Below are 18,019 nucleotides of genomic sequence, written 5' to 3'. Positions count from 1 at the left end.
CCCTTCCGCTTTCCCCCGCCGTGAGGAGCTTCTCAGTACAGCACCTAAGGCAGCCTCGTTTCGGGGGCATCCGGGCGCGAGGACAGTCCCACCCTCCGGAGCGGCGCGCGACCATGTGGAGGCGACTCGCGCGCCCTCTCCGCGCGCTGCCAAAGGTTCCCGGAGGTCAGAAGGTCGCCAAGCGAACGCCCTTTCCAGCCCCTATGAGCCGGGGATGGTCCCCCGTTGGGCGCTGCCGGGGTGTTGTCCGCCCAATGCGGGGCTCTCCTTGGGCTAGTGTCCCTCGCCGGCCACCGTTGCCGGGAGGGCTAGCTCAGTGGTTTGAGCATTGGCCTGCTAAACCCCGGGTTGTGAGTTCAATCCTAAATGGGGGCCATTTAGGGATTTCTATGATCCGTTCCGTTGGACGGCCCCGTTCGCATGGGGCTGGGAGCCGGACTCCTGGGTTCTAGTCCAGTTCTGGGTGAGGGGGCCAGTGGGGGTCCTATCCCAGGCTGCCATGCCTCCCTCTCCCCGTCTGCAAATCGGGGAGCGTGCGGCTTCGCCTGCTCTCAGGAGGGCTGTGCGCTCCCCAGCGAACGGCGCCCTGTCAAGGCCGCAGGTTGCAGCTTCGCTCTGTGCCTGGGGTCTAGGTCGTGTTCTGGTGGTGGCTGGTTAACGGCGACTGTCTCAGCTCTGCCTCCTGCTGGTGCTTTTATTAAAGGATCAAGGATCTGTGTAAGGTCTCTCTACATCTCCTCTCTCTTATTTTCCAGATCCTTTTTGTGCCAGAGTCCTCAGTGCTGGCCTGAAGAGCTATGTGCTTCCCCAGGATTATACCAGTGAGTGCCGGGCATGGAGAAATGCCAAGACAGAAGGGCAGCGGGTGTCTTGTAATGTTGGATGCATTTGTCACCTCCCTTGGAAAAGTGTTGCGGGAAGATGTTGAGTGGGGGCTGGAGTGGTAGGTGAGGGGAGAGCATTATAGAAAGCATATTAATGATTTTTGCGGTGTGGTGGGGTATTGACTAAGCACATCGTCACCATCTCTTGAGGGAGCATGGGTTAACCAGGATGCATATTATTGATCTCACTGTGAGGGGCGGAGGAAGCGTTTTGTCGTCCTTGCTATCAGGGAGGATTTCAGAGTAGGAGTGTATCAATTCTTATTTTTTTAATAGCTTTGGAAAATATACCTAGTTGCATATCTCCCTTGTCAGGAGAACACACCATTTGCTCTAGGTTGTCCTATTTCTTTTTTTAACACCTAGGGAGAGGGGTCATGTACTATTTTCTAAAGGCTAATGCATTTGGGTTTTGGACCAGTGTGGGAAGCAGACAGAATCTAGGGGCTTTGAGCTAACAAGCCCTTTGCCTTGCCTCACCCTGCTGTCTAAATGCCTCCCACATATTTGTATTTCTCTCTTGATTCCAGGCAAGACTGAGTAGTAATAATTTTTGCCAGCTGCTCTTCATCCAAGTGCTGATTTTGGCTTGATATTGAGATTGAAGGGAAGCTCTGCTGCTTATGTTTGATGTAAAGAAGCAGTAAAGCTGATACTTAGGCCTGTCTACACCTTTAAAATTTAGGTTGACCTAGCTACATCACTTAGGGCTGAGAAATTTCCACACAGTTAGGTCAACCTAACCCCCACTGCAGAAGAGGAGAGAAGACACAATCACCACAACCCATGGACCTTTGAGTGCATCATCCCTTGGAGGGGTGGACTACCTACATCAACAGAAAACCCTTCTGTAGCTGTGCAGCTGCTGTAGAGTAGTCATACCGTTAAGTCTGTATTGTTTCACCAGCCTCTCTCACCGCTATCATGTAGATGATAGATAAAATGGAGGAGAGGAATGGAGTCTTGTGGGACTGTGTAGATGAGGGCTTTGAGGTGGAGGAAGAGTAATCCATAACCACCCTCTGGGTTTGGTATGAGAGGACAGACCTTTGCCATTTTAGGATAGCTTGTTCATCCCTTCAGCTTCAAGGGGGTGGGATGGGAATATTTGGGGATAAATAGCAGGAGGCCCCTATCATTCTCAGTCATCTGCCCTAAAAGGAAGCATTAATGACCGAGAGAATTGGTAGTATTATTACTAGTGTCAAGAAGTAGTTTCTTAATCAGGGGACTAACCCAAGCTGCCTTCTTGCCTATCCTTAGAGAAATCAGCGTTCTGAGCCCATGTCTCCCTTTGCTTGATTTAACATACTAGTTATAAGATGCATAGGCTCAGGTCCGTGTCCACACAGTTTCAGAAGCTCAGTGAGGAAAACTAGCTGATGTTCCTCTACTGATGGTTCCATATTTGCACCCTGTAGCCACAGATCTGTGCCCATCTGCCCCAGTGAGAGAGTGGGGGTGCCTGTGGGGCATACTGACACCTCTTTTTGTTCATTCTTCCAGACGTCTCCATCCCTGACAGGCCCAAACTGAAGTTCATGGACAAAGTTCCAAGTGTACCTAAAGTGAGGCGGGAATTCAAAAACCTACGTGACATCCGTGGCCCATCCACTGAGGCCACTGAGTTCACCCAGGGACAGTATGGCATTTTGGTGAGTGGGAGAGGAGGGGAGATACAAATTGGGGTCACCTTTGGGGTGATTCAGCCAGAGCAAGGAAAACAGAACCCCAGGAGCTGACCTTTTCAGCTGAGGTAGCTGAGACCATTAGGGCTTACTCCATCCAGGGTGAAGACATAAGCTAACTGAGGCCAAGAGAGAGCATGGAAGTGGTATGAGTGAGAACAACTGTAAATAGGTGGCAGAAAAAGCCCCTTCACCTGTATCTGAGTCATAACTCTTCCTGTGCTTGCTCTCTCTCTCTCTCTCTCTCCTTGCAGGCATTGGGTGGTGGTTACCTTCACTGGGGTCACTTTGAAATGATGCGCCTAACCATCAATCGTCACCTGGATCCCAAGATCATGTTTGCTGTGTGGCGCATCCCAGCCCCTTACAAGCCCATCACCCGCAAGAGCCTAGGCCAGCGCATGGGCGGGGGCAAAGGTGCCATCGACCACTATGTGACAGCAGTGAAATGTGGCCGCCTCATCTTGGAAGTGGGTGGGCACTGCGAGTTCGGGGAGGTGGAGCACTTCCTCACACAGGTGGCCAAGAAGCTGCCGTTCCCAGCCGAGGCAGTCAGCTGCCAGTCCCTGGAGGAGATGCGCCAGGCAGAAGAGGAGAGAAGATGCAAAAATCAGAACCCATGGACCTTTGAGCGTGTCATCACCTCCAACATGCTGGGGAGCCGCAAGGTGCTGAGCCCCTACGATCTGTCACAGAAGGGGCGCTACTGGGGCAAGTTCTTTCTGAAAGACAGAGTGTAATGACCAAGTAGGGGTAGGAGGGAAATATATCAGGGACAGGTGCCTGGAAGGAGGATCAAGGTTCCTTCCTCAGCAGGTGTGAGGTCCCTCTTGGGTGCAGCCCATCTTGTAGTGATAGGCTCTCCAGGGCAGGCATTGCTGTGGAGATCTGCCCCTCAGCTCCAAAGGTGGCTGTGTTGCGTGCAGTAAACATGGAGGTGCAAGGGGCAGGTTAGGGTAACCAGTGATCATTTTGGATTAATAAAGCTTTCCTACAGTGGCATGGTCTTGTGCCTGTGCCTCTATGTCCTGTGTATGTTGGAGGCCAGAGGGGATGGTTAAGGGGCCGTCCAAGGAGTGTCAGATCCTCTGTGGGGTATTAAGTTAGAGCCTGTATTGCTGCACATCTGATCAAGTCAGGAAGATGGACCTCTCATGCTGCATCATTGAAGTTCCTAAGGAAACTTGCCCCACCCAAAAACACTTCCTCCCAGATGACCCACCCACCCCACTACATACTGAATACACTATAGCAGTGGTCACTGAATTGAAGTCTTTATTCAGAAAGAGGCTTCTGTATAGATGATTGTGCCTTTAGAACAGTACCTATACAGATAACAGCTGATATAAATTCAGAGTGAGTGGTGTCTCCTTAAGCACTGAGTGAGGCAGAGTCCTCTGCTCCACTCACATCTGACACTGGAGGGGAACATGTCATTTGCCCTCTGTGTAACTGCAGAGGGATTATTAGATTTCATGGAGGTCTCCCTCTCTCTGAAGAGCCTTTCACTAGTGATTGCCTCATGTACAAGTAACATAGGGGAAAGCAACCTTAGAACTTTCCTCATATGGATAGACAAGGAAGGACCCAAAGGAACAGAAGCATCAGGAGAGGTACAGAGTGACAGTGTCCAAGTTGCTCCTCCCTACTGCAGAAATGATTTATCGGAGGAGAGGGAAAAGAAATAAATACACTCAAGTTGCCACAGTTTGGGGGTTTAAAATAAGTGACAAACTTTCAGGTGAAAGATTTTTCTGTAGGGGAAATGAGACCATCCCACAGATAAACAAAGGAATATAGTCTATTTTGTGCCTAAGAGACCCTAGCTGAGGGAACAAAGGGCCTTACCGCCTTCTAAGTACCAGTGATTCAGGTCAAGCGTGGTCTGATTCCCACACTCAGAGCCAGAGAAATGGGGGGTCACAAGGATCGGAGAGTGAAAAGAGTTAGATTGCTCATCTGGGGAAAGATGTTGACAGTTCAGTGCCTGATCACGCTTCTGATGTACTGACAGTTACAATGTCAGATGCTATCTTTAATCCCCGTCCACCAAGGAGGAGATTTGAGCCTCCCAGAGCAACATAGGCAAGACTATGCCATTCCCTGCCCTTCAGTAAGTTTGTGCTGAGCATACACATTCCATTGAATGGATGTCCTCTGCTGGCTAGTCAGTCTCCACCCACAAGTGGGCAGAAGGAGTCACTGGGACTGAGAACAGAGCTGAACTAAAAGGTTGATATTTAGAAGCACTTTAAACAGCTAATAAACATGGTGTCTGAAAATGTTTACATTAGTGTCAGCTAGCATCATCCCCAGGGTGTCTTATTTGGTTCTGTCTGCAGCCCATCCTCCCTGTTCTATTCCGGCTTCCTCAGCCCCTCCAACCAGGAACACTGAACGGTGAACATCTGACAGGTAGGGTCCACTGGCCAGGCCTGTGATGTCTCCATAAAGAGGAGGATGTAGAACTGGTGAGAAATCCAGATGGGAAAGAACATTTGACGGGTGGCACCAGGGTGTGGAGTGGAAGAACGGTGAAAGGCCATCTGCAAATCCATCTGAAAAAATCAGAGCAAGAGACACCAAAAGGAGGAAGAACAGATGAATCTTGCAGTTCCATCTACCTGATGGTCCCCTTTTCAGTCAGTAACTACCAGCCCTCGTTCTTTTTGACATTGTCCCCTTGATCATCCCTTAGGCTTGGCAGTGATATTCCTGAATTGCACTTCCTGCACACTCAACTTTTCTTTTTCTCCTCATAGGGTGAACTCCCCTGCTGCTCTCTGATCTGACCCAGCACCCTACTGTGCCTCTGATCAGTTGTGGCATGTCAGAGATACCTCAAGCATTAGATGCAGCGCTGCTGAATATAGCGGCTAGACACCTAGCAGGCTGCCAATCTAGACCACTCTTTCCCCCATCCAGAATAAGGGCACAAAGCAATCACAGCACAGGGAACACAACCCACAAGTACAAATACTGACTGAACCAAACTCCAGCTCCCACCTTGCTGACCCATCACACTGCTACACCTGGCTCACCTGTGGTGGGCGGGGGGCAGGAGATGGGCACTCAGGCGAAGATGCCCCCAATGGTGGAAGCCAGGATGATGGCCAGGATGATACAACAGATCATGATCATGATCTTCTTCTGCTCAGCAAGAGAGAGAAATGTAAACAAACAGCTTGTGCAGGGGGCTTACAGTGAACTATAAATGGAAGTGAGGGAAGAGGAGAGGGAAGGGTCACCCATCCTCCATGTGTCACAAAGAGCAGAGGAAGGGGGGTCCATCGCTTTGGGCTGGAAAAGAGGAAAGGGATCCATGGGTAGTAGGACGGAGATGTGGAGGGAGGGAGTAGGGCTTTTCTTTCACAGAAGACAGAAAAATGTTTTATCCTTGGTGCTGGTGGCCTTGATGGGAAGTGATCGCTTAATGAGCTCATTTCCCTTCCCCTCAACTCACGTGCCATGCAGAAAAAGCAAGACGCTATCATTATGGGGGCCACGTGAATAGCTAGATAAATAAGAGCTAGCCTGCCCCACGCATACAGCCATGCAGAATGTCATGCCCCCAAGGAAAAAGACAACACCCATTATCTCATCTTACCAGAGGCACTGGATACGGCACAGCAGCGGAGGAGAAACCCCAGCCAAGTTTTCTGATCCAGATGGGTGAAGTGGAGAGGAGAGGCCCGTCTGGAGACTTGAAACAACAGGCCAGCCTGGTGGGTGGGGTTCTCTCACCCTTTCTCCTCCCCAAGGTTCATCAGCAGAGCCAGGTGGCATGGCGATTATAAACAAAGCTCCTTCCTTTGCAGCCAAACCTGGTCACTGCTGCTATTCTGAAAGAGGAGCTGTCTCTTTAAATGTCAGTGAGTCAAGTGAAAGCAGTTCTCAGCCCAGCACCGGAGGCTCAAAGTCCCAGTCTCATCCCCAAGGGAGTGCTACTGTCGTGGGGCTATTTAATTCTACATGGTGCTATCACTGTATCTACTGCCTTTCCCCATCGGTTGCTTTACTCAGCCTTGACTCTTGCTGTGGGTTGGATAATTGGGGCAGGGCTAAGGACGAGCAGAGAGACAGATTCCAGCCAGGAGCATTCTGAACTGCTGTATCCCAATGTTTGCATGGAGCAGTCTCTTCAAGGCCGGGACTTGGCCCCTGTGCAGTGCATTGGGCAGCACAGGCTGCATTACTCAGGCTGGGAGCTGGTGAGCCAGAGAGAACCACAGCATCAGTTTGTGTCTGGCAGCCCTGCTAATAAAGCCTCCTTTACACTGGGAGGAGGGTGGCCTAGTGGCTAGAGCACTGGACTGGGACTCAGGAGCTCTAGGCTCTATTCCAGGCTCAGCCACTGGGTGACCTTGGGCAAGTCACTTCCCCTGTCCGTGCCTCAATTTCCCCATCTGTAAAATGTGGGTTGTGATACCGACCTCACTTTGAGACCTACGGAGGATCAGAGCTAGTTACAAGTTATTACTACCATTCATTTCAGCCAAGTCCGGTCTTTCTCTACATGAGGGATGCAGGCCAAGGAGACAGCACCCCTGCCTCCCAGCCTTGAACCAATCAAGAACAGCTAGGGTAGCCATAGCTGGATGTTGTATTCAGGCAATGACAGCTCATGCAGGGAACAACACAACACAGGCGAGAGCTGTTTGTGATCAGATATAAATTCATTTATTTACTTTTTTAAATTAAAAAAAAAAAATCAAAGTTTAAAAACACACACGCGTGCATGCCAATACCCTCACTTGGTGAGGCAATGACATTTCCCCTGTCCACAGAGCTCTGGGGAGTTTCAGGGGCATCTCGGAGCTGCAATGGCAACCTTGCCCGGGCAGCATGCTCCATACCCACCACCTAGAAAAATCACAGACATCAAGACCTAGAGAAGAGAAGACAAATGGGAACTTCCTCCCAGCTCCGTCCGTTCACCAAGGGGTCCTGGCCAAGTGCAGTCTTACATCAGGAGAGTGAGTCATGGGGCACCAAGCTGGTGAGTGGATCTGAGAGAGATGTGCAGACCCTAGCTCAGCAGGAAGGATGGTGGGGGAGGAGGTGTGCGCCTGTACCAGCCAGATGCTGCTGGGCAAGGAGTTTGGCTCCCTTCACGGACAAGAATCCCCCATCCCAACTAACAAGGGCTGTCACCCCTTATCCTTCAACAAGGGGAGAGGACGTTTGTCAAGTGGATTTAGTACAGCCCTTGGGCCTCTGTTTATCCTCAGAGCAGGCACAGCATGGGTAGGTTTCCCCCACCGCTCTGCCCTGGGAAGACCACCACTGATTCAGTTCTTAGCTTCTCTACTGAGGCTTCCAAGCAGGGAGCCCAACTGATGTGATGGCATTTCTGCAATCCAGAGATCTGTCCATTGGGAACGGGGCCCAAGACCCTAATCCTTGTTTCCCACTGAGGCCACCAAATGGCTGTCCTATAGCTACAGCTCTTGGCCATGCCCAACTCAGCTGGATCACACCCAAACCCACATCACACCAGTAAAAACAGGCCACCCTGATTTCTGTGACAGATGCAGACATTCAGGGACTGGCTGGTAAGAATAATAAATACACACAAGGACTCCTGATCCAGGCACATTTAAAACATCCATGAAAACGCAAGCCCTGAGTAAACAGACCATTAAACATACATGCGGAGACACACACACCACACACACACACAAAAAATTATATCCCCAGCAGGGGTGGGCAGCTGGTCCCACAACCAAAGGAGAACCCCCCCAGCAAGGATCAGACAAGGTCAGTGCTAAGATTCACGGCCCAGGAGTCACTGATCACCATTTAACAGAATAACTTTAGGTCACTCAACCTAAAAGTTTCCAAGAACCCCCGGCCATGCAAACCAAACACAGGGAGTATCAGAGCCTGGGCTTTCAGTTGGGTGCCAGAAGCCAACCGGATTATTTTTGCTGCTTAGAACAAACAAGTAGGTGGAAACTCCAATCCTAAAGGTTCACACTTCAAAGCAAACAGAGATTTAGATTCCTCCCAGTCCTTAGCAAACAGGGATCACAGGAGACAGGGCTTGCAGGTCCCTCCTTCCGTACACAGGCACCTGCCTCTCAGGAAGGGATTAACAAGAGAAGTGCCCAGGTTCCACTGGGCTCTTCCTCTGCACAGAGCTCGGCGTGCTCATGCATCCCGGCGCTCTGCCGCAGACCCGCGTTTCAGTCCCAGCCCTGTCATCCGTCCCGCACAGTGCACTGAGGTCAGTGCCTGCATGTCCTGCTCTGCTTTGCTTCCACATCCCGTCCCTAATTCTGAGGTTGGCAAAGTTGAGGATGCTGCCAAGTCTGTGCCTGCTGGTTTGACTTATGTCCCTTGTTAATCCTGGTGTCAACATGGCTTGGGAGTGCTGTGGATTCCGGTGCTATAGGTTTAGTGCATTGCTACACAGGAGACTCAAGATCAGGCCCAGCTGCTCACTCTCCTTAGGGTTGGCAGGTCCTGGGAGCACTTCAGAGTCCAGCCTCAATTAGCATCCGATATGCCACATGGCCAACCCAGGTAAGCTCCTGAACCCTGATCTCTCACTCCCTGTCCTGGCTGGAGCAATTCAGAGGGGTAGTTCTTACATTCCCTGGCCTCCCTCAGTAAAGATTTTAAACAATTAAAAAAATTCCCCGTAAGAAAGATGAGAACAAGACAGGCCAGTGAGGTAGGAAACACAGTCCTGGACATTCCTTTAAGGCTCTGCTACCATTGGTGGGAATCCTGCCAGGAAACAAAATTTGACCAAAACAGGAAGTGACATCAGGAGGAGGAACTGGGGTTGGTGGTTGTGGACTCGGAGAGGGGGGGAGAAGAGGAAGACTTGACGACGGCTTCTCTCAAGTGCATCAGTGGTGCAGGAGACAGTTACCTCCTGGACATGGTGAAGCAAGCTCAGATCCTCCAGGAGGGATGTGTCAGCTAGCTGATGAATGGGCCGGCAGCTCTCCCAGGAAGTGCTATTGGGAAAAGCTCCACCCGAAAGGGAAATGATTCACAGCAGAGCCCAGAAGGCAGACTGTGATTAGCAGGTCCAAGGAAGGCAGGGGGAGCGGGAAGCCGGCGTGTGGAACACGAGGAGGATCACGAGGGAAAAAAGTTCACCACCAAGATCAGGAGTGTCTGGAGAAATTGAAGGAACAAGGGAGAAATCAATTCACGTATGTGAGGGCAGGCCAGCAGGGTAATATTAAACATAATCACTGACATCTAAACACTAACAGATCCTGGGCCCAGACAGCTAGAGATGGGGAAACTCTCTCTGCAGATGGGCCAGGGACCCCACTGTGGGGCTCAGAAACAGCCAGCATATGCACGCATATCCTGCATGATGATGTCTCCAAAGCCACTACCTTGCTCCCCAGAGTCTCAGCTTTCATTTAAAATAAAAAGTGAGTCTCTAGCTGTTCTGCTTGTAAAAGAAATTGCAAAGCCATGACCCAAGTGTATGTGAGCGGAGGGAGCCTGCAACAACTCACAGAAGTGTGAACTGCCCTGCTCGTGAGGGTCAATTAAATGGCTGTTTTGTTAGCTGTGTGAGTCATGGCTCATCGGAGAATGGGGAGGGAGGGTCACAGACTGGCACAGTTCCCTGATTTTGGTGTCACAGGTGGGTGGTGTTTGGTAAATGCCACATTTCCCTCCCCCCGACAATTAGCCCAAGCACCTTGGTCAAGCCCGGGGGGGACATTCAAACCTCCCACACCAGAAAGGGCCAAGCAACATCACACCCCTATTTTGATTATCTGCACAATCTGAGGGGGGGGGTCTGGTTTTGGTGACTCATAGGGGTGGAATCACCCCTCCCTTTGTCCCCCACAAGGCAAGGAATGGAGAGCAGACCAGAATTAACCCTTCAGATCCCTTTGTGCACAGCGGCCTACGCTGCACACTCTGAGTCTGCAGAGAGATGTGAGTGAGCCCTGTAAGAACAGCACATGCACCTGCTTTGCAGCAGACTCTAGCAGCTGCCTTCACTTGGGCCGCGTCCACAGAACTATCCTCCCCACTCTAGAATCTTGAGAAATCATGCCACCCGCTTCCCAAGTCATGCTCCCTACACCGTCTCCTCTTCTGCAAACACCTTCTCGCCTGCCACATCCTCAGTGCCAAGGCAAGAGTTAAAAATGTAAGAGATTGAATGCAAAGTTCAGCTGCAAAGCACAGAACCCAAAACTAGAGCCAAGAATCTACAGCCCAAAGCACAGAGCCCAGAGGCTAGAACCCAAAGTACACCACATAGTCTAGAACCCGAAGCCAGAACCAAAAGCACAGAAGCCAGTCTAGAACCCAAAACCATAACCAAGAGCTCACAGCACAGAACCCACATAGCCCAGAACACAAAGCACAGTGTCTAGAGTCTAGAACCCAAAGCCAGCAGCAAGAACCTAGAACACAGAACCCAACGTACAAACAAGGTTGTGAATACAACGCTCAGGATAGATCCAACTGACAAGTGAGAATACATTTTATTTCTGGCCCAATGCAGGGTTGATCTCCTGTGGTCTCCAGGTATGAGGAGCAAAACCCACCCGATATCCAAGGCACCCACCAATACACACCGAGCTCAGGGAGCTTCTGAACTCTCCTGGGCAAGGAAGCAAGTTCAAGTTACTCCACCACCTTTGCTCAACTGCCGCCCCACCGAGCCAGCGCCCCAGGAAACCCCCACATTCCCCACACTACTTACAGTTCAGGGGGCTAGCTTTACCCGAGCCCTACGGAAAGTCCAATAATCAGAGCTACTATTCCGAGCAAGACAACCACTACCACAATGATAATTATCATTTTCTGGAGAAGGGGACAAAAAAAAAAAAAAGGATAAACCATAAACAGCAACGCAACAGCAAATAAGAAACAACAGATATGGCTCCCCCTACACATGTCCCTTTAAGAGAGAGTTATTTCAGAACTGCAGAGCACTGATTTCAGCCACCCCTTTAAGGCAGCATAGCTATTTTTTTTTAACACCTCAAAAATATTCCCCACCAGAATCTTTCAGACAAAAATCAGACCATCCGCATTTCTAGGCTTCTGAATTTTTGTCCCCCTCTTAATTTAATCCAGTCCCAGCCTTCTCCAGCAAGGGATGCTGCAGGGAATGGCATAAAGGCACTGGGAGCACACAGCTACTCCAATCCTAGCCTCCCTCAATTGGGGGTACTATTGGGAATGATGAGCAGAGAGGTACTCCCAGCCACTCCCAGCAGGGGGTGCTGTAGATAGTCAGGCAGGAGTGCTAGCTGTGGGGGAGCTCCCTGCTACTCCAGTCCCAGCCTCTCCCAGCAGGGGGGCTCAAGTTACTCCAGCACTGACTCCTGCCAGCAGGGGGTGCTATAGGTAATGGTGTAGAGGTGTGGGCTATAGGGAAGTTCCCAGCCTCCCCCACTTGGAGGCACTTTAGGGAACAGAGCAGGAGCTCTGAGGACCGAGCCTGGCTCATAACCGCATTTATCAGACACACAGAGAAGAAGGAAGGGCCAGGGAGGAGTCCGGAGCGAGCAAAGTGAAGCAGGGAGACAGCCCAAGCAGTTACCTCAGAGAGGGATGTAGCATAGCACGTCGTACATGGAGAGGCTCAGTGGCTGGGCTGTGGGGAGAAGTGGGGGAGGAGGAGGAGAAGGCTGTGAAAGAAGAGCACAGGAAGCTGGAGCAAGGGATGGGGAAATATTACTGAGAAACTAAGGGGTCACCAGGGCCCCTGGATTTGCTCTGGACCTTTACCAGTCAGACCCATTGGCCCAGGTGCTCAAAAAAGTATTCAGGTGGCTTACTCACCTGGAAATCATAATACCTTTGAGAGCCATTGGTCCTTTCCCAACAGGGAGGGGGCTGAAACAGGGACGGGTGGAGGGATGGAGATCAGCGAGGTCAGACAAGGGTGGGATGGAGGATAACTGGAGGAGACTGAAGATTTGGGGAGAAGGAGGGGGAGGTCTGAGGGGGTGGAATGGGAAAAGGACTTTGACTGGTGAGTGGGGGCTGGATGTAGTGGGGCTTTGGTTGATGGGATGGGTCATGGTTGGATGGGTGACAGAAGAGTGAGATGGGAACCTTTGACTGGTATGCATGGGGACTGGACAGGGAGCTGTGGTTGGTGGTGTTGAGGTGATGGGGTGGGGCTTTGGTTTGTGGGATGGGTCATGATTGGATGGATCTGAGAAGGGCAAGATGGGGGCTTTGACTGGTGAGTGGAGGTTGGATGGAGGACTGTGACTGGTGGGATGGGAGACTAGATGGGGTGGGGTTTTGGTTGGTGGGATGATTCAAGATTGGATGGCATCTGAGAAGGGTGAGACGGGGCCATTGATTGGCAGGAGAATGGAGACGGGATGGGGTTGTGATTGGTCGTTCTCACCCTTCTGGCCTCACTCTGGTATTTCACAGCCTTTTTGGTGTCAGCCACGGCCCGTTCCACAAAGCCCACCGACTGGTCCATGTTGGTCTCTATGCGGTCGATCATGGCTCCCTTGCGGAGGAAGAGAGAGATGGCGGGAGCGGCAGAGAGCGGCGGAAGTGGCAGGGAGGCAGAAGAGAGCAAGAGAGCCAGCAAGGGGGCCTGGGCACAGATTGGGGCTCGGGGGACTCACCTTGTGCGCCTTTTTCTTGTATACCAGAGCCTTTTTGGTCTCATCGCGCGCTCTCTCTACGTGGTCTACCGTATGCATCATGTTCAGCTCTATGTTATCTAGGACCCCACCCTGTCAGGGGAGCAGGAAGAGAGGAAACTCAGACATCTGAAAGACCCACTGACCTGGGGAACCTCAGAGAGTCACGCACGGTATATCTACACTGCACAGTTAGCCTGGGCCGACACCCAGGTTTAGCCCAACCCCTCCTACCAGCCATGCACAGAACTCTCAGACCTGGGTTTGGAGGTGTGTTAAGCCTGGGCTAGCTGACTCGGCTCGGGGAGGCACGTTAGAGCCCGGCTCTGGTTTAACTCAGGCTGCAACCTACCCCACTGAGCAGTGACGATGCCAGGAAAAAATGTTACTCATGTGCTGATAGTCCTCCAATGCCCTTCCCACAATGCCCCATGAAGGACAAACTACCTGGGAAAGAATCCTAGAGTATCCCAGCACAAAGGCCCAAGGGTATGTCTCCAAGCACACAGAGGTAAGTACAGACACAGTGGGGACACACTAATTCGGTAAGGCTTTGCAGTGGGGATGCTCATGCAGGGGCTCAGACCGGGGTGCCAATCACTAGGGTTAACTGTGCAGTGAAGATACAATGCAGCCCCTCTGTGAGACCCCAGCATCACCTCCCACCATGAACATGCTCCTCCCATCATGAGATCCCAGCCCTGCCCTTGGAGGTCTCCCCCTCTGCTCAGGTGAACAAGGCAGTCATTCCCACCACCACCACCCTTCTCCTGGGCACAGAAGGGTCGCCATTGGATTGTAGGGCTTCAGGGTCAATCCACCGCCTCTCCCTGGGGCTGACGACAGAAAAGGGGCATACTCACCATTCCCCGACTCGCATGCCACCTCCTCGGCATTGCATTGTGGGTAGAAAACAGAAAGGGGGCCTCAGAGAGATTGACACTGATGCCTAAATTGCAGTGAGAGAGGTGGCTGCACTCCCCAATGCAGAGGTATCAGGAGAGTGAAATGGGGGGCTTTTCCCCAGGGACACACAGAGCAGGGAGTGGGCCCTGGCTGCAGGAGCTCTGTGGGGTCAGAGGAAAGCTAGGCACTGAGACAGGACAGCAGACCTCTGGGTCTCCATGACATCAGCCACATCACCAAGATTACAAACTCACTCCCACCCAACTCCTGCATCTGAGGTACCACCATCAGAAAATCCCTGGCTGCTAGAAGGCACCCGTGTTCAGTTGCTTAGTTACCCATTTCAATTCCCAGTCCCTCCATTTCCCCCATCCCTGCATTGCTTGGTTACATGGTTTTCACCCTGCCCAGTCTTATACAATCCTTTTTTCCCCCCCTACTCCCAGGTTACATGGTTATCATTCTGTCTCCTCCCATGGTTACTCAGTTACCAAGGCTTACCTCGCTTCCCCTCCTGTTACACAGCTGTCACCTTCATCCCGGTTGCTCAGTTACCCTGTTCCCTGCCCTGATTGCTTGGTTACCCTGTCCTTATCCCTTGAGGTCCCCACCCTTTAGTTGCTTGGTTACCCTGTTCCCTGCCCCAGGTTACATGGTTATTCTGTTCCCTGACCCTGGTTGCTAGGTTATCCCTTCCTGTCCCCCTTGCTCAGTCACTCAGTCCTTATCCCTCCAGAGCGCCCCACCCCCCTCATTGGTTGTTCTGCCCAGTTACCTGATTTTCCACCAGCATGGCAATGTCCACGAACATGTCGTGAAGCTCCTTGATGCTGCTCTCGAGCCGCACAATGTCCTTGTGCCGCCCCTCGATCTCGCTCAGCGCCTGCTTCGAGATCTGTGAATCCATGATCTGGAACAGAGCCGGGCAGGGTCAGTTACCACCCCACACAAACCCAGGTAATGCTAAGGAGCTGTGAGCCAACACCCTGCCATTCCCACTGCTCAGAGTCACCCTGCTCCCCACCACCCATATCCTGACACCCACACTTGCCCATCCCCCCAAATTCCCACTGCTTACCCCCATCCCAGTGTCTCCCCCTAGATATCCCATCCTATAAGTGCTTTGAGACCTACTGGTGCTGTGTAAGAGCTAGGTACTATTATACCATTGTATGCTCCAAGGTCCCTCCTCTTCATGCACCTCCATTCCCCCATCTCCTCCCAGTCCCCACTGCGTCCTCACCCCAGATGTGAATATTGAGGGGTTTCCACTCTCTAGCATCTCCTCCAGCTCCTCATCCGTCGTATTCTTCCCAGCTTTATCATGGGAGAAAGAGAGGAGAGATCAGACCAAATCCCTGGGCATGAATGGCGGAACTAGCAGGGCTTGTGTGGGGCTGCTCTCATTGACAGGTGTGTTTGTGTGAACCCCTCTGGCCTCCAAACGGAGATATGCCTTCCAAGCCCAGATTCTAAACCTCCCCCACATTCAGCAGACACACAGCTGGGAGGAATCCCACAGCTGCCCAGCCCCACACTTCCCAGCAGGGGACACTGAGACACCCCGGGTGGGAGGGTATCATGGGGAGGATTATGGTTAGGGCTCTCCCAAATTCATAATCCATTTTTGTAAATTTCACGGTCATCGCATTTTTTTAAATCTTGAATTTCTCAGTGTCAGATATTTAAATAATAAATTTCAATGTTGTAACAAAACAAATATGTATTTAAAAACAGCAAAATATAAAAAGCCCATAATGACATCCCCTCCCAAAAAGTGATCAACGCTGCCCTCCCCCTTCCCCTCCCCCCCCACACCCTTACTTCTGCACTGCTGCTGGTTGCAGCACTGCCTTCAGAACTGGTAGCCCAGCTGCTGCTCTCCAGCAATCCAGCTCTGAAGGCAGCACAGAAGTAAGGGTGGCAATACTGTGACCCCCCTACAAGAGTCTTGCACCCCCCTTTTGGGCCAGAACCCCCAGTTTGAGAAACACTGTATAGTATAGGAAAAAGTACACAAAAGATGAGATTTCACAGGGGAGACTAGATTTCATAGTCCATGATGCGTCTTTCACAGCTGTGAATTTGCTAGGGCCCTAATTATGGTCTCTGCAGTAACTCAGGCGCACAAACTGGAGTGGGGTAGTTTCCATTCCTATGGGCAATAAATCCAACCACCCCTTGGGCTGGGGAGGAGGGTCAGGCCCTGGCCACATGCTGCCTGTGGGCCATGTCCCCTGAGCAGGGAGGGTACATACTGATCTCGAGCTGCCGCTGGATCCGCCCTTTGCTACGTTCCCGGAAGTCGACCTGTGCCTCATTGTACTTGGTCATCACATCAACAAACTTCCGGGAGAGGACAGAATGCTGGGGGGAATGAAAGGGGGAGACGAGCAGTTCACTGTATGATCTGTATTGTGGTAATGTGGGCTCACGGGCACTGCCTCTCCAGCTGGGATAGCTCTCCAAGCAGATGACTATCTGACCACAGCACAGCCTACCTGCTCGCCATACCCTCCCCTTTCCCCAAACACAGCCTGGCTGGTTCCGACAGGAGCACCCATTGCAGCGTTGTGGAAATGTGGTCATTTGCCTGTGCCTCAGTTTACCCATCTGTATGAAAGGGATAATAATGCTCTGGATAGTGCTTTTATAGCGCTTAAGGTCTGAAGGAATTATCTAGTTCAACCTGTATAACAGACCAGAAAATGAATCCTCCATGAAGCCCAGAACTTCTGGGTAAGCTAGAGCAGATTGTTTGGAAGAACATCTGGTCTTGACTTTGAACAACAGACTCCTAGAAGTGCAGGGCTGGAGAATTCATCTCAGCCCTAGATAAATTCATTCTAATGGTTAATTACCCTCCTAATACAGAATTAGGATCTTATTTCTGGTCTGAATTTGTGCAAAATCAACTTCCAGACATTGGATCTAGTTCTGCCTTTGTCTGTTGGACTGAGGAGCCCACCACTCAAAGATCCTCAGATGAAGCCAAAGATCCATGTACTGCACATTTTGTTCTCTGTAACGTATCATTTCTCACACAGGACTCCGGTACAGTCTGCCATCTCGGACGCTACCTTTGTCCCCTCCCACCAGGGCTCTCTATGGGTGCAGCCTGCTCCCTCTGGGACCCATTCATGGCTAGGGGCAGGTCAATACAGGGATCGCAGTGTGAGAACGAGGGAGTGCCCTGCTCACCTGGGATTTCCGTATCCGCAGATCCGCCGACGACTGGACCTCATCCTGCTCAATGCTCCGCTCCATGCCTGGGGACATGGGCAAGTGGGGTGAAATAATGGGGGGGCTGGAGCAGCTGTACAGTCTCATAGAATATCAGGGTTGAAAGGGACCTCAGCAGGTCATCTAGTCCAACCCCCTGCTCAAAGCAGGTCCAATCCCCAATTAAATCATGTCTCAGCCTCCCTACCCAAGGAACTTTGAGTTCTCCTCTTCCTTTAAGAAAGGGGCTCAATCCCTTACTGCCCCCCACCCCTCCATAGCCAAGTCTGCAGGTTCGCCCTTCTCCACCCCCTTCCTATCCAGGCACTAGGAGCCACAGGATGCAGCCACGCCCACTCTGCATGGCACTCTGTCCCCACTAGTGGCGTCTGAGCCACAGGGGTTGATGAGCCTGCTACTGGCTGTACTACCAGAGGTGGGTCTCTTAATTCAAGCAGCAGAGACCTGTGCATTAAGGTCCAAAGGTCCCAGCAATCATCCCTGCAGCCAGTGCCCCACTAGGGGGAGAAAAGCTCTTAGCAAGGAAGGGTCATTTCCAAGAAGCAATCCCAGCGGGGTACAGGGAAGAAAAGGCAGTCCTGAGGAGGTGGAAAGATGATGGGCAATGGATGGGTGCTGATGGGATGGTTGGCCCGAGTAAGGGCTCTACAGTAAAAGAAGGCTCCAAAACAGCCCGCCC

At 51.6% G+C, this 18,019-nt stretch overlaps 2 protein-coding genes across 14 annotated transcripts in view; one reads left to right on the top strand and one right to left on the bottom strand.

The window, feature by feature from the left end:
* Positions 1 to 4,858, top strand: MRPL16 (mitochondrial ribosomal protein L16). 3 transcript variants are annotated; one of them, XM_073346884.1, is made up of 4 exons: positions 1 to 165; positions 756 to 821; positions 2,391 to 2,539; positions 2,827 to 4,858. In XM_073346884.1, exons 1-4 carry the CDS (start codon positions 114 to 116, stop codon positions 3,310 to 3,312), a joined length of 753 nt encoding a protein of 250 aa, XP_073202985.1. In that variant the 5' UTR covers positions 1 to 113; the 3' UTR covers positions 3,313 to 4,858. The 3 variants fall into 3 exon arrangements, with proteins under 3 accessions (XP_073202985.1, XP_073202987.1, XP_073202986.1); XM_073346886.1 differs by having other exon boundaries at positions 145 to 165; positions 756 to 943; XM_073346885.1 differs by lacking the exon at positions 1 to 165 and adding an exon at positions 218 to 463.
* Positions 3,828 to 18,019, bottom strand: part of STX3 (syntaxin 3) — a 37,899-nt gene continuing 23,707 nt past the window's right edge. The window contains exons 5-12 of one of the 11 annotated variants that reach the window (XM_073346871.1): positions 17,299 to 17,366; positions 16,356 to 16,464; positions 15,341 to 15,414; positions 14,873 to 15,007; positions 13,174 to 13,284; positions 12,942 to 13,052; positions 5,614 to 5,722; positions 3,828 to 5,130 (exon numbers count right to left, since the gene is read on the bottom strand). In XM_073346871.1, coding sequence (XP_073202972.1) covers positions 5,645 to 5,722; positions 12,942 to 13,052; positions 13,174 to 13,284; positions 14,873 to 15,007; positions 15,341 to 15,414; positions 16,356 to 16,464; positions 17,299 to 17,366 — 686 coding nt within the window. In that variant the 3' untranslated portion in view covers positions 3,828 to 5,130; positions 5,614 to 5,644. Of the gene's footprint in view, positions 5,131 to 5,613; positions 6,415 to 7,229; positions 9,707 to 11,273; positions 11,375 to 12,119; positions 12,174 to 12,722; positions 13,053 to 13,173; positions 13,285 to 14,872; positions 15,008 to 15,340; positions 15,415 to 16,355; positions 16,465 to 17,298; positions 17,367 to 18,019 lie in introns of those variants that run through there. The other 10 variants (XM_073346877.1, XM_073346878.1, XM_073346881.1 and 7 more) reach the window with 10 other exon arrangements.

This window comes from Lepidochelys kempii, chromosome 6 (assembly GCF_965140265.1).
Source record: "Lepidochelys kempii isolate rLepKem1 chromosome 6, rLepKem1.hap2, whole genome shotgun sequence".
NCBI lineage: Eukaryota > Metazoa > Chordata > Testudines > Cheloniidae > Lepidochelys > Lepidochelys kempii.
The sequence above is the reverse complement of the archived record's forward strand: the minus strand, read 5'-3'. Positions and strand labels throughout refer to the sequence as shown.